The sequence below is a fragment of the Perca fluviatilis genome, chromosome 8 (assembly GCF_010015445.1).
Source record: "Perca fluviatilis chromosome 8, GENO_Pfluv_1.0, whole genome shotgun sequence".
NCBI classification, from domain to species: domain Eukaryota; kingdom Metazoa; phylum Chordata; class Actinopteri; order Perciformes; family Percidae; genus Perca; species Perca fluviatilis.
Window position 1 is genome coordinate 5645071 of NC_053119.1, and position 15804 is coordinate 5660874.

Genomic DNA, 15804 nt, shown 5'->3' on the forward strand with positions numbered 1-15804 from the left:
TAAAAAAAAGTGATACCGGAAACAGTTGTATTTAGCAGCATACTAGTCTAGAAACAGTAGAACATGTAAATATTAATTGTCCTAGTTTCCAACAGTAAAAGCATGATTCCAAGATGTAGATTAAGTAAAGTACATGTAGTAGCTAGTTGTAGTAAGTCATGCTGACCAACACTTCGGAAGGTGGCGGTAATGCACAACAAAAGTTTTTTTGCCAACCACCATTAAACGTCTGAAGAAAAGAGGATGCTTTAACTTGAGCAATGCGGAAATTCCCCGTGAGTTCTGCTCTTTTTGTCACATAGCGCATCAGATAACAACCGGAGTGAACCACCAGAGTCTGTACATATCGATAGACTTGTTTAAGTGGACTTTGTGTACTTTTTGAGGACGTTTTACCCCAGGCTCATCTCCGCCTGCCAAAAAATGCTAACTGAAGTTAGCGTAGTCTACTAGCTGGAAATGGACGGAGACGGAACTCGGCCACACAGCGCTGGTGGGTGGTGAGACCAAACTCTATTTTTCCTGGACCCACATTGTCCAGATAGACCTGTCTGAATAGACTCTGTGCTGTTACCTTTTATTTTGAATAATAATAATAACTGAATTATCTCCTGGTGTCCTCAGAAACTAGCAAAGTTAGTTTGCCAATTGACGCTGAAGTAGACGGAGCCGAACGTAACTTGGCAACACAGCGCACGTCAGCGTGAACCAACAGGTTTTTAACGGAGTGTGTCTGGAGGAAAAGTTGCTGTGATTTAGCTAGTTAAAAAATGTCTAAAGTCCAAATGCTGAGAGATTTTGTGAACCAGCGACTAACTGCGGCTGCTGAAGAGATATTTGAGCTGTTTGACAGAACGATAGCAGAGTACGAGGAGGAACTTGGTCGTTCAAAAGAGGAGAACGAGCGACAACAGAAACTACTGGACGCTGTTTGCAACCCTGAAGTCCGGTTACACAGAGCAGGTTGGTACAGCTTCATTGTTATCACTTTAAACTGCTGGGGAAACCAGGTAGTAACGTTACAACTTTTACTGAAGCAAAGATAGAAATGACAAACTTCCCCTTCATGTAGGTAAGACAGAGGCTGTCCTCTTTGGGTCAGTAATTAAACTGATTCTGAATATTTGATTTCATTGTAAAGAGTGGACTGACCTCAAATTCTCATCTTATATCGGTGTAAGACATGGCTTTAAAAGCTCTTAACAACCACTTTCTTGGCCCCCCTCTTCTTCTTCCACACCGCGAGGCTATCTTCACACAACACCCGCCAGGGTGGGGGCCACTGTATTATGTCTCGTACTCATTTGTTATTATTACTCAATGTACTTTTCTCGAGGCCACTGTGACCCTAACTATCTTATATCTACCGCTTAAGCTAAACCATCTGTGCGTCAGTTTCCTTTTTATTTGGGGAACCACCGTCTCTATGACAGCACACAACTCTGTGCAATAAGCACCAAAACACACTTGGTCTCTTATGGAAACCTTCTACATTCTTATTATATTTATCTGCAACTAGTAAGAACATTATTCTGCAAAATAGTCGACTGATTCTGCGAGCCTTATCTCCTCGGGCAGGTCGTTCCAAAGTCGACAAGAGGCCCTGATTGCAAAAGCACGTTCACCAATAGATTTTAGCCTCAACTTTGGAACAGTCAATAATAATAATAATAATAAATTGAATTTATATAGCGCTTTTCATGGACTCAAAGTCGCTTAAGGCCCCATGTTCTTTTTATAAGATTATTTTTTTTCCCTTTTTATTTGTAGTGACAGTGGATGGATGGGAAAGGTGGGAGAGAGATGGGGGGGTGACACGCAGCAAAGGGCCGCAGGTCGGATTCAAACCCAGGCCCCTGTAAAGGCCTCAGCCTACATGGGGCGCACGCTCTTACTGGGTGAGCTAGAGGTCGCCCTGGCCCCATATTCTTTTAATGAACAAATTTAACATTGAACCGAATATAAGAGGCACCACTAAAAAAAAAAAAAGAATGAGCGTTACATTTCAGTGTTTCCCACAGATTAGGGAGCAACTTGTGGCGGTGGATGGGTGTCGCCCCGTGTTACCGGGGGTGGTATCAAAAACTGAGGAGGACACGCAGTTGGATGCTGTCCTCCTCTTCTACTTCAATGCCTAATGATTTTATGTCTTTATCTCCCCTGTCTTTCACTGGTTGAAGCCTGAAAATATTGTAAACAAATTAATAACCCAACTAATTCCACTGGTGGGACTGTTGAGCTCTGTTTCAGACCGATACCTCCGGTTCAGGCTGGTCTTCATCCTCAACACGGGCCTTTTTCAGTCGTGGAAAATACTTTTCAGTACTCATCAGGATTAGATTAGATAGTACTTTATTCATCCCACAATTCACTTATTACAGCAGCAGTTTTTCCACAATAAAAACAAACCAACAAACAGCAAACATTCAGCAAACATTCAGTGTAAGAGTAAAACATGACATAACATTATTTATAATATGTTTATTTGATTCACAGTTGCTATATATAGTGTTTTGACCTCGACAACCCAACTGCATTTTACCGCAAACTTGCGACTAGTTAACTTTCTAAAGCGGGCGCAATCGCTTGTTTGGTAGGAGTCGGCTCGGTGAATGTGTGATTGTGTAAAGGTGTTGACGAGATAGATGCCAACGTTTCGTGAACTTGTGAATTTCGCCAGCTGTCTTCTCTCCTTGATGGAGACAGACTCTGAGTGCATGGTGGGCCTGATGGTGTTTTTAAGTTTTTGAGCTAACCCTCACCGTAACCTTAAACATAACCATTGCCGCGCTGCCTGGAAGGTGACATTGGGGGCTTAAAAAAAACTGTGTGTGTGTGTGTGTGTGTGAGAGAGACACACAAGTGACAGAGAGACGGAGAAGAGCAGGGAAAGGAAATGCAGAAGAATCCGGATGAGGAAGGTCAGATAGAGGCCAGAACAACCGTTATCGGAGTTCCCCCTATCATGACTGTCCTTTGATCATAAGACATTAAGCCCAGTTCAGACAGTCATGAGGCATATCTGGATTTGAATGAATACACCATTCTCTTGAGGCATAAATTGGTTAAATTTTCACTACATAGGATCTAAAGTTCAGCAGTTTACACTAAATGGTTATATTGGGTGGTTTTCCATCACAATGCTCACTATACAGTATTTAAGACTTTGCTTGCTTTTGTTCAGGGGCTCGGCTACTGTGCTGATGCAGTGACTCTGTGCAGGACTTGTTCCCCTTTCATGCACCCACCAGATAAAAGTCAGAGGTTTCGTCTCACACCCTGTTTTATTTAGATCTTGTTCAGATTTCTGCCACATCAGTCTCTTTAAAAAAACAATTTACAGACTGAACAATAATAAGCTGATTTTTTTAATCTGTGAAACCTGCAAATTAGCATGTGAAAACTGATTGAAGATATTGCAGTTTTCTATCAACATGTGAGCATAAAACATCTCAAAGTTACCCACCGTTATATTACTGTCATAAAGGGTTAAACTGGAACAGCTGTTTGTTTTTCAGGGCTTAGTTGGGGAACGTCAGTGAAACCAACAACCTTCACATTTGTCTGCAGTCACATAGAACTAGCTTCCTCATGTTGATGGCACTTCCCTTACTGACCCTGTGATTGGTTGATCTGCACATATACAGGAAGTCAGACTGCAGTGTAGAATACTTTTCAGTGACATTACACCGTAGAGATTTACTGCAGATGTAAATAACCTAAATGTTGTTTCACTTTGTAGTGTTTTAAAAGTTTTTAGCCCTCCCAGGGCAGACTGTTTCTATAGGAACTGTGGCAACAGGGACGTCTATGCGTTTCAAAGGGCAGGTGTGGACAAGTTTCAGTACTGTAGAATAATGTTCTTACTAGTTGCAGATAAATATAATAAGAATGTAAAAGGTTTTCATAAGAAACCAAGTGTGTTTTGGTGTATGCTTATTGCAAAGAGTTGTGTGCTGTCATAGAGACGGTGGTTCCCCGAATAAAGGAAACTCTGACTCACAGATGGTTTAGCTTAAAAAGTAAATATAAGATAGTTAGGGTCACAGTGGCCTCGAGAAAAGTACATTGAGTAATAATGGCCAATGAAACGGGAACAGAATGTACGATGACGAGACATAATACAGTGGCCCCCACCCTGGCCGGTGTTGTGTGAAGATAGCAGTCCCGGTGCGGAAGAAGAAGAGGGGGGCCAAGAAAGTATAAGAGATGAGGGGAAGAATAGAACGGGGCTCACAAGGTCTGACAGTCTAGAGATATGTGGACCAGCTCTGGCTTTTTGCACGGGGGATATATAGGTCTTTTTATTTGGAGTCAGACACATTGTCCCAAAAGGGGGGACACCGAGGAGGAAATCCCCAACAGTACCTTATTAAAGATGGGTGAGTCCTGATCAGTTACAACACCAATTTGTCTTGATATAAAAGAGATTCTCAGAGAACTAATGCTGTTAGGAGGAACCCTCTAACCTGCTGCATTATTTAAAATATTAATGTTGATGTTATTAAACGACCCCAAAGCAGTTACGTAGACAAATTAGTTTATCTGTTCCAACTTCCTAGATTTCTTGTTCCTCACTGAAACCTGGTTGGAGTCTGGTGAATATAGCCAGCTCTTAGACGTATGTCCCCCGACTATGACTTCTTTAGCTCACCCAGGCTTAGTGGCCGTGGAGGAGGTATTGCTTTCATTTTTTTTAAATGCCACCGGTGCACTCCTATTGGTACAAATGCATACCAGTTTTGAGGTTTTTATGTTTAAAACAGGTGGTACAAAGCCTGTCCTTTGTGTAGCTGTCTCCCGCCCTCCCAAACAGAATTCTTTATTTCTAACTGAATTTTCAGATTTTTTTTTTTTTTTTTTTTAATCTTCAGTTGTTTTAGGCTATGACAAGAGTTTAATCTCTGGGGACTTCAATATTCATTCCATCCAATGCCCAATGTGACATCATGACTTTTTCGTAAACATACAAGGCGCTTTCTAAAGCCAAGTGGTGTGTTATCTGTACGCATTCTGAGCTATCCACGTATATGTCTATGCTGTATACAGCGGACAGGTTGGGTTTAGTAAAAGAACAACGGGACAGTTGGGTTTATGAAAGTCCTGTGTTGTTTGACCCATCCACCACCCTGACCAACCTCCCTATGCAGATTTTCGGGCTTTCAAACTACTCGCAGTGTAAATTGGCACGTAATCGCAAGGTAATATAAGTCAATGGAGGCCAAACAGCGTTGATAAATGTGCTAAAAAGCGAGTATGTGTCTTGATAATATGCCAAAAATGGCATACAAATTGGCGGGTCATACATACGCCACTTATTGAGATCAGTCTGCAATGCCAGCACTGAATTTCTCGGAACTATGGACTCTTTAACTGCACGCAGCATGTTACCTGCCCTACTCACAACCATGGCCATACTTTGGACTTAGTTTTTACGCTTGGTCTGACCATTGATTCTCTGGATGTGGAGGATTTGGGTGTCTCAGACCATGAGTGTATCAGGTTCTCCACCTTGTTTCAAATCATCTCCAATCATCAAACTCCTGCTCACTACTGCCGCTCTATAAATAAATCTACTCCAAGTTATTTCTCAGATGCCTTCAGAGCCTTCTCTTTATTTATCGAAGACCCCATCCCATCAGCTGAATACAGACCTTTTAATCCCAGAGTTTAATTCAATCTGTGGAAATATCTTGTACTCCATTGGCCCTCTGACTATCAGGAAAACTAGAGCCAAATCTCAGCCTTGGCTGAATAGCGACACTCGTGCTCTTAGACAACTATGTTGAAAGACAGAGAGAAAATGGAAAAAGGACAGGCTACAGGTGTCTTTTGAGATGCTGAAAGGCTGTCTGGCTAATTATCAGCTATCGGTTAAAGCAGCAAGGGCCAAATATTTCGCCACCATCATCTCCAAAAACCACCACAGTCCCAAAGCCTTGTTCCACAAAATAAATTCAGTTCTCAACCCTGTTGACACCACTTGTGCTGTACCATCCACAGCCTTTTGTGAGGACTTAACAAAAATAGATCTCAATCGTTCAAATATCCTTAATGGCTTTCAGCCTGTATCTCTGTCTCTCATCTATGACACTATTGCTCATACTAGGCCCTAGGCTAAACGATAATTGCATTTGCAATTAAATTGCGATATGTTAAAATTAGATTTTCTAATCGCAGAGGCTGTGATTACACCCTGGTCACGTGACACACGAGAGTAAAACAGTCTGCAGAGGAAGTTTTTGCAAACTGTCACGTATTGTGCCAAACGTGCCTTGCTAATGTTGCTACCTCACAGGGCAACACCACTAACCTGTATCACCACTTAAAAAAACACCACAAAGCCATGCATGGCTAAAAAGCCTAACACCAGGGTGTCAACTGTCAAGTAAGCAAAATACCACCCGACAGGGATCACTGACCGCGTAACTCCATATGAATGTATACTTCAGTAACAGAACGAGGAAATTACTCAAGCAGTAAGTTTATCACGAGAGAAAGGATGCACCTCAGTACTGTGACCAAGCCTGGGCTGACGGCTTTGATAAATACACCGGATAAGCGGTACAACATGCCCTCCACGCATATTTTAGCCAGGTCGCCATACCGAAGCTAACGTTACACAAATAAATGTAAACGGAGAGTCGCAGTGGAGCTGGAAAAAAAAGCGTATATTTCCACTGCTACAACTGACGTGGTCAAGCAGTAGGATCACTGCGGCTGGCGCTGCCATACTCATGCACATATACATATTTAAAGACTGTTGACTAAAGTTCACTGACAGTTTAAAAAATGCTTTTCTGCAATCTGCGCTTTAGTAAGTGTGATTTCTTACCGACTTTAATATTAATGTTTACACCAGGCTTATTTGTCAGTGCTTTATGTTGTCATGGTAATTATTAAATGTCATTGTATTACAGGCTGGACGTTCAACAAATCGGTCCCTGTGATTAAAGTAGTTTATAAATAATGTCATTCAAATAAATTCATGCATCACCTAATTTAATCAATATAATATTAACAGTTGGTTTAATCCATCTAATATTGTTAGTCATACAATAATTTTTTTGTCTTTTGTTAAATAATAATACAGCAGATAATGAGCTTACAAAATCATGGCATTTTAAATCGCCATCGCAATATTGGTGAAAGAAATCGCAATTGGATTATTTTCCAAAATCGTTCAGCCCTACCACCTACCCCTTGGATATTGTTCCTTCACACCTTTTAAAGGATGTATTGGACACTGTAGTTCCCACAATTTCACTTATTATAAATGGCAGTCTTGCTAATGGAACTGTCCCATCCATTTTTAAACATGCAATAGTCCATCCTCTTATTAAAAAACCGAAACTCGTCATCAGATTTAAATAATTTCCGTCCCATTTCCAAGCTTCCCTTCCTGTCTAAAGTATTGGAGAAAATTGTATATGCTCAGCTATTGTCTCATTTAGATAATGACAACATGGAAAAATTTCTATCTGGGTTCAGGGCTCGTCACAGTACAGAATCGGCCCTTCTCAAAGTCTCAAATGACCTGCTACTGGCTTTAGATTGTGGTAAATGTGCCATCCTAATTCTATTAGACCTCAGTGCAGCATTTGATACACTGCATCACAATATTTTATTAAACGGTCTTAAGGACCAGGTTGGCATCCAGGGCACTGCCCTCTAGTGGTTTGCCACCTATTTAGCCGATAGGACTCTCTCTCTGTCAATATTGGCAGCCTCTTCTCCTCCACAGCCCCTATATCTTGTGGAGTACCCCAAGGTTCCATTTCAGGGCCTATTTTATTTGCTATGTATATGCTCCCTTTGGGCTATATATTCCGCCAACACAATGTCTCTTTCCACTGCTATGCCGATGATACACAAATCTATCTGCCGTTCAATCCGGGGGATTCCAACTGTCACATCCATTCTCAACTGCCTCCAGGATGTGAAATGCTGGATGGCCAAAAACTACCTACAACTGAATGACTTCAAAACAGAGGTGATTCTTTTTGGTCCCTCTAACACCACAGCGAGCATAGCTAGCCACCTGGGTCCGCTGTCTCTTAACCTGCACGCAAATGCCAGGAATCTTGGTTTCATCTTTGATTCATCACTTTGTTTTGAGAAGCAGATCAATTCAGTGGTGGAAAAATAGCTAAATTCAACTCAGGAATATTGCTAAACTGAAGGCCATCCTGACTTTTGATCACATAAAGACCGTCACCTTTGCATTCATCTCCTCCAAGCTTGATTATTGCAACTCACTGTACCTGGGTGTTGGCCAGTCCTCGTTGTCTCGCCTGCAGCTGGTGCAAAATGCTGCAGCGAGACTTCTGACTGGCACAAGGAAAAGAGAAAGCATCACACCGATTCTAGCATCCCTGCATTGGCTACCTATTAAATGCAGGATTTATTTTAAGATTCTTTTATTTGTTTTTAAAGCGCCCATATTATACTCATTTTCAGGTTCATAACTGTATTTTAAGGTTGTACCAGAATAGGTTTACATGGTTTAATTTTCAAAAAACACCATATTTTTGTTGTACTGCACAGCTCTCTCTCACTGCTGCAGATCCTCTTTTCACCTGGTTTCTGTTTTAGCTACAGAGTGAGACCTCTTTTCTTCTTCTTCTTCTGTACTATCTTTGATTGCACTCGCACATGCTCAGTAGCTCAGATGTAGATCATGTCAGCTAGCTAGCTCCATAGAAGTAAAAGAAAGGTTGTTTCTCCAACTTCAGTCAGTTACAAGGCAGGATTAGCTGGGAGACTTCTAAATGAGGGTGCACATGTAAGTAGTTCTTTTGTAGATTATGGTGAACTTGTGTGTGTTGTAGCAGTGCTTTGCTATTGAGAACGAGGTACCATGCTAGTGTTAGCATTAGCGTTAGCATGCTAATGCTAACGCTACAAGCTAACGGTTGTGGTTAGCCAGCTCATTTCGGACTGTGACGTCACAGTCCGAGCCGATTTTGAACAGCTCACTAGGAGACTGAAGGCAGGACACATTCAGAAACCGTATCTCACTCAGAACACCATGGATGGATTTTTTTCAAAGTTTGTATGTGTGTGGAAGCACCAGAGACACAAAAGAACACCCCAAATACCAGAAAAAGTGTTTTTTTCATAATATGGGCACTTTAAAGCCATACGTTGCGGCTCCCCAGTATAGTTCAGAACTCCTCAGCCCCTACTCCAATTCCAGGCTTCTTAGATCCTCGAATGAATTGTTTTTAACTGTTCCCCAATCAAGGTTAGTGGGTAAGGGAGATCGTGCCTTTTCTGTGGGGGCTCCAAAGCTTTGGAATAATCTTCCACTTTGTCTCAGACGTTCCCCCTCTATTGTTTTAAAACGCACCTCAAGACATATTTGTTTCCGATTGCCTTTGGTTGGTCTTAGAGGTTTTTAGCATTTTAATATTTTTTTATTTTTATTCAATTATTTTAAAATTCTTTTTATTCTTACATGTTCTCCTGTTTTTTCTTGCCATTTTTATTTTTATTTGTGTTATGTTATGACTGCTTTTGCTTTGATTTTACTTGTTGTGACATGCACTTCAATTTGTACAGCACTTTGTTAAACTCTGGTTGTTTTAAACATGCTATATAAATAAACTTGACTTGACATGGGAAGACGCGCAAGACTGACCAAGATAAGATGTTTGCTGCCTTTGTTTTATGGAACCATGGGTGTAACCTTTCTGCTGCTTTAAAAAGCGACTGCTGAGTGTGATCAGCAATCAATTCTGTACTGATGCGGTGCATTTATTTGATTCCTTGCTGCAAGTAAACTAGCTGAAAGAAGATTCCAGTGACCCTGTCATTTTGATAAATTATCCTAACAGATACCAATATCTTCACTCTAGCTTTTAAATGGAGCTTCCTTAAAAGATTGATCTCTGGATTTTATGAATAGATATCTAGCCCTACTAATGCATGTATTTCCTTATCCTCCTCAGATGCCCAGCAACTGTTGGTGGTTAAAAAAGAGGTTAAGCAGGAGGACACAAAGCCCCCACGCATTTCCCTATCCTCCTCAGACGCCCAGCAACTGTTGGTGGTTAAAAAAGAGGTTAAGCAGGAGGACACAAAGCCCCCACGCATTAAAGAGGAACAGGAGGAACTCTGGATCAGTCAGGAGGGAGAGCAGCTTCAAGGGCTGCAGGAGGCTGATATCAAGTTCCCGTTCACTTCTGTCCCTGTGAAGAGTGAAGAAGATGATGAAGAGAAAGCTCAGTCCTCACAGCTTCATGAAAGCCAAACTGATGAGAACAGAGAGACAGAGAGAGGAGAAGACGACGAAGAGGACTGTGGAGGGCCAGAACCAGCCAGGGACTCAGATCCAGAAAGTCCTTTACAACCAGCTACTCATGACAAGACTTCAGACTCCTCTGAACCGGAGACTGATGACAGTGGTGACTGGGAGGAGACTAGGGAACCTCAGTCAGGTTTAAACCCTCTGCAAAACAATGAAGAACCTGGAAGTGATGTGGAACCTCTGCAGAAACGCACTGGAGTCCCAAAAAAAGTTAAACAATTTTGTTGCTCACTTTGTGGTAAAAGATTCTCTCGGAAGTACTCCCTAACCACTCACATGAGACTTCATTCAAAAGGAAAACATTTGACCTGCTCAGTTTGTAAAGCAATTTTCTCTCTCCGCAGCAATTTGGCTGTGCACATGAGAACCCACACAGGGGAGAAACCATTTAGCTGTTCAGTTTGTAGTAAAAGATTTGCACAATTGCCAACTCTGAAACAACACTTGACAGTCCACACTGGGGAGAAATCATTTAGTTGTTCATTTTGTACCAAAGTATTTGCACACCACAGCACTCTGAGGCAACATTTAACTGTCCACACTGGGGAGAAATCATTTAGTTGTTCAGTTTGTAGAAAAAAATTTGCACGCCACAGCAATCTGACACGACACTTGACTGTCCACTCCGGAGAGAAACAATTTCGTTGTTCTGTTTGTGATAAAAGATTTACGGACTATAGTAATCTGAAACGACACTTGACTGTCCACACCGGGGAGAAACCATTTAGTTGCAGCGTTTGCGATAAAAGATTCAATCGGCAGGATAGTGTCAAAAGTCACAAGTGTGTTGGTGAGAGCAGCGGAAATACATGAAGCTGCACAGATGCTTGCTGAGCCAATTGTCTTCCAGATTTTTTTTTTTTTTTTTTTTTAAACACAATTCCTCATTGTCTTTTGGCAAGATGTTGCAATTACTGAAGTCACAAAACCATGAAACAGTTGAAAACAGCGAAAACACCTTGAACTGTGAAATTTCCTGTACTTTTTTTTTTTTTTTTTTTTTGAATTTTTTTTCAATCAGCACAAGAGTTTAATGCAAAACGTAGTGTCCAAGTAATGTTTTTTTTTCTCAATAACAATGTTTTTGTGATCTTTGGGAGCCGAAATGTTTAACTGCAAAACCCTAACTGAGAGCAAGACTTGGTTTAAGACTTATCAGCTAAAAACTGTCAAACTTTAAAATGATCCTGTACAGCAAAGATGAAGCTACACAATCAATTTAAATTCTGTTTTTATTTTACTTTTCCTAGCTGCTGTACTTTTTGGTTATTACATGTATTCACTGATTAGGCTTTTAAATGGTCTAAACATATTTTTTTGTTCCCTTAACAGCACTATGGGCAACATTTGTGATTTAAAGCTATAGTGCGTAGTTTCTGTCGCCCCCATGAAGAAGTCTAAGTAATGACAGCAACACTGTTGGCGCATCCTCTTTGCCGTCGGTCACTTTCTTTTTGGGATTTTAGTCCTTCTGCTGAACGTGTAGGTTTTTTCTTAGCAGTACAATCGCTGACTGAAACATTTAATGGACGCTTTTTTAGGTTTTCAGCCATGCCTTTACCTGTTGCAGCAGTCCTCTCCGTCTCCAAAGCTGAACGCTGCCGTTTCCTTTCTCAGCTGTGACGTAAAACGCGTCACTCGAGATTCAGCACTCGAAAGTCTCTGGACAACACCGTTTTGTAAACCTAGCCATACTGAGCAATACAGAGAGAGTTTTGTGGAGCAGAAAGGCTTAATTAGGTTTTTATTAGTCTAAACCCACAACATTCCACTTCCAGGATTGCTCCGTTGCTGCTGGGAAACCAGTGGAGGAGGAAGTAAAGTTACAACTTTTACTGAAGCAACGATAGAAATGACAAACTTCCCCTTCATGTAGGAAAGACAGAGGCTGTCAGTCTCAGTAATTAAATTGATTCTGAATATTTGATTTCATTGTAAAGAGTTGGCTGACATCAAATTCTCATAATCTTATATCGGTGTAAGACATGGCTTTAAAAGCTCTTAACAAAATCACAAACAAAATAACAGAATTGTTGGATATACTATCGCTAAAAACTGTAGCTAGAGCATTTATCTTACACCACTTTGTGTAATGCTGCCATCTGTGGTACAGTAGCTCCTCTCAGTTGTGATAGAAATCCATCTCATATGAAGTGATGAACTGATATGTCCATAGAAACAAAATGCGCTAACCCCATTTATTTATATGGGTATGGCTATGTTCTTTCTGTAACCAATGATGTAGTGGCTATAGAGATGAATTATACCTCTAATGAATGCTATTATACACAAAAGTGGCTCTGTTATGTACCATTGGAATATAACAATAACCCTCTTTGACCAGTATTCGAATGAATGCTAGCATGAACTCAATTTAGCCTTTCGCTGGACTCTGCTTGAACTCTGTTCTCTGAGGCTTGCGTGGTACTTTTGGTGCTTTGATAATAACTTTATAAAACACCTTTTTAAAAACAGTTTACAAAGTGCTTTGACAGACAAGAAAAGTGATTTATAAAGAGTCGACTGAGTCTGTGAGCCTTATCTCCTCGGGCAGGTCGTTCCAAAGTCGACGAGAGGCCCTGATTGCAAAAGCACGGTCACCAATAGATTTTAGCCTCGACTTTGGAACAGTCAATAGGCCCCATATTCTTTTAATTAACTCATTAAACATTGAACTGAATATAAAAGGCACCACTAAAAAAAGTGACAGTTACATTTTAAAGTTTTAGTGTGTAACTTTTTGATATTAATGAACGTCCTTTACATTCAAGCCATTGCCAAATGAGTTGATGCAAAGCTAATCAAGACTATCAGCTCCACACAACTCTCTCTGGATTTCTCAGTAGGACTACTGTATGTTCAGAAGATTGTGGCATCCGGTGACTTTCCCACACAGAAGCTCGAGTGAAGATAATGACCTCTTCTGAAGAGTCCATCATTCTTTTTTTAATCCTCTTATAGAATAATGTTCTTACTAGTTTCAGATAAATATAATAAGAATGTGAAAGGTTTTCATAAGAGACCAAGTGTGTTTTGGTGTATGCTTATTGCAAAGAGTTGTGTGCTGTCATAGAGACGGTGGTTTCCCCGAATAAAGGAAACTCTGACTCACAGATGGTTTAGCTTAAGCGGTAAATATAAGATAGTTAGGGTCCCAGTGGCCTCGAGAAAAGTACATTGAGTAATAATAACAAATGAAACAGGAACAGAATGTACGATGACGAGACATAATACAGTGGCCCCCACCCTGGCCGGTGTTGTGTGAAGATAGCAGTCCCGGTGCGGAAGAAGAAGAGGGGGGCCAAGAAAGTATAAGAGATGAGGGGAAGAATAGAACGGGGCTCACAAGGTCTGACAGTCTAAAGATATGTGGACCAGCTCTGGCTTTTTGTCTGTTGCTAGGGAAACTTAGTCTCTGCGTGCTTTGTGATCCCACAGATCTGTGTATTGAAACTCTGATTCTTGACTGAATAAACAAATGTATTTGACTTTATCTTATCGTCTTATTTGGCTCTTGCTTAGGATCAATGTAATTCCAATTTAATGAATGCACGGGGATATATAGGTCTATTATTTGGAGTCAGACACATTGTCCTAAAAGGGGGGACACCGAGGAGGAAATCCCCAACAGTACCTTATTAAAGATGGGTGAGTCCTGATCGGTTACAACACCAATTTGTCTTGATATAAAAGAGATTCTCAGAGAACTAATGCTGTTACAAGGAACGCTCTAACCTGCTCCATTATTTAAAATATTAATGTTGACGTTATGAATTGACCCCAAAGCAGTTACATAGACAGAAAAAAGAGATGGTATACCTAAAACCATTCATCTGTGGAAATGGCCAGGCCAGTTTTTCCCTCGCCAAAATCAAGCCTAACTTTGGAATGTTATTTAGCATTACGAGACAGAACAGGGACCCCCCTACTACATATATTGTATAAAATGAGGTTGCATATACAATAATGTATAAGGTGGCCTAAAGCCTTTATACCTCTTTTTTTTGCATGAAATGCTAATCCCTGCCTTAGGTTGTCTAATTTTCATAGGATGCTGTTAGAAAAATTCTGCTTGTGTAGATTATGTCTGTACATGACTGAAACCAAAAGGACTGAGCAGAGAATTTCTAATAAGGGAGAACTTCCACTCTCGGGGAAACTTCTGGCTTCTGTACGGTTTGCGGTTCACTGACCAATCAGCATTCATTAGCCGAATGCTAGCGTGTTATGAGCAACGACTCAACCTGTAAGAAATCAAAGGGACATAAGTACTCGTTCATTCAACTTTCGACGTATAATCCATGTTGAACTTGCAAAAACTACAATCAAATCTGAGATTTCTCAACGATAATCAGGCGAAAGAGACAAATTTTGCCGTCTAGCTCCATCGAGTCCCATTCATTTTGCACTTGCCCGTGATCACCACCGGTGGAACTCTGGTGGAACTGAAACCAAATTTGGTACATTGGGGAGTGAACCGGCTCTCCATAGACGGGCTCTGGACTGAGTGACCTTGCAAAGAACAGAAAGCGCCTATGAGCAAAGCGCATGACGTGTGGGAAGAAGTGCAAGACTGGATACTAGCTTAAAGAAGATTCCAGTGACTGTCATTTTGATAAATTTTATATATAACAGATACAAATAAAATATCTTCACTCTAGCTTTTAAATGGAGCCTCCTTAAAAGATTGATCTCTGGATTTTATGAATAGATATCTAGCCCTACTAATACATGTATTTCCTTATCCTCCTCAGATGCCCAGCAACTGTTGGTGGTTAAAAAAGAGGTTAAGCAGGAGGACACAAAGCCCCCATGCATTAAAGAGGAACAGGAGGAACTCTGGATCAGTCAGGACGGAGAGCAGCTTCAAGGGCTGCAGGAGGCTGATATCAAGTTCCAGTTCACTTCTGTCCCTGTGAAGAGTGAAGAAGATGATGAAGAGAAAGCTCAGTCCTCACAGCTTCATGAAAGCCAAACTGAGGAGAGCAGAGAGGCAGAGAGAACAGAAGACGATGAAGAGGACTGGGGAGGACCAGATCCAGAAAGTCCTTTACAACCAGCTACTCATGACAAGACTTCAGACTCCTCTGAACCGGAGACTGATGACAGTGGTGACTGGGAGGAGACTAGGGAACCTCAGTCAGGTTTAAACTCTCTGCAAAACAATGAAGAACCTGGAAGTGATGTGGAACCTCTGCAGAAACGCACTGGAGTCCCAAAAAAAGTGAAACAATTTTGTTGCTCACTTTGTGGTAAAAGATTCTCTCGGAAGTACTCCTTAACCACTCACATGAGACTTCATTCAGAAGGAAAACACTTGACCTGCTCAGTTTGTAAAGCAATTTTCTCTCTCCGCAGCAATTTGGCTGTGCACATGAGAACCCACACAGGGGAGAAACCATTTAGCTGTTCAGTTTGTAGTAAAAGATTTGCACAATTGCCAACTCTGAAACACCACTTGACTGTCCACACTGGGGAGAAACCATTTAGTT

General features: G+C 41.1%; 1 protein-coding gene across 1 annotated transcript; it reads left to right on the forward strand.

Moving 5' to 3' along the window:
• The first annotated feature begins 64 nt into the window (after positions 1 to 64).
• On the forward strand, positions 65 to 15231 carry LOC120563749 (splicing factor 3A subunit 1-like). The gene is made up of 3 exons (XM_039808139.1): positions 65 to 963; positions 9954 to 10522; positions 15067 to 15231. Exons 1-3 carry the CDS (start codon positions 771 to 773, stop codon positions 15229 to 15231), a joined length of 927 nt encoding a protein of 308 aa, XP_039664073.1. The 5' UTR covers positions 65 to 770.
• The last annotated feature ends 573 nt before the right edge of the window (positions 15232 to 15804 follow it).

Excerpts from the sequence above, each read along its gene's own strand:
- LOC120563749 (XM_039808139.1), top strand. The coding sequence starts at position 771 with ATGTCTAAAGTCCAAATGCTGAGAGATTTTGTGAACCAGCGACTAACT. Across the intron at positions 964-9,953 it reads AGTCCGGTTACACAGAGCAG|ATGCCCAGCAACTGTTGGTG; the intron begins GTTGGTACAGCT and ends TATCCTCCTCAG. Across the intron at positions 10,523-15,066 it reads GCACTGGAGTCCCAAAAAAA|ATGCCCAGCAACTGTTGGTG; the intron begins GTTAAACAATTT and ends TATCCTCCTCAG.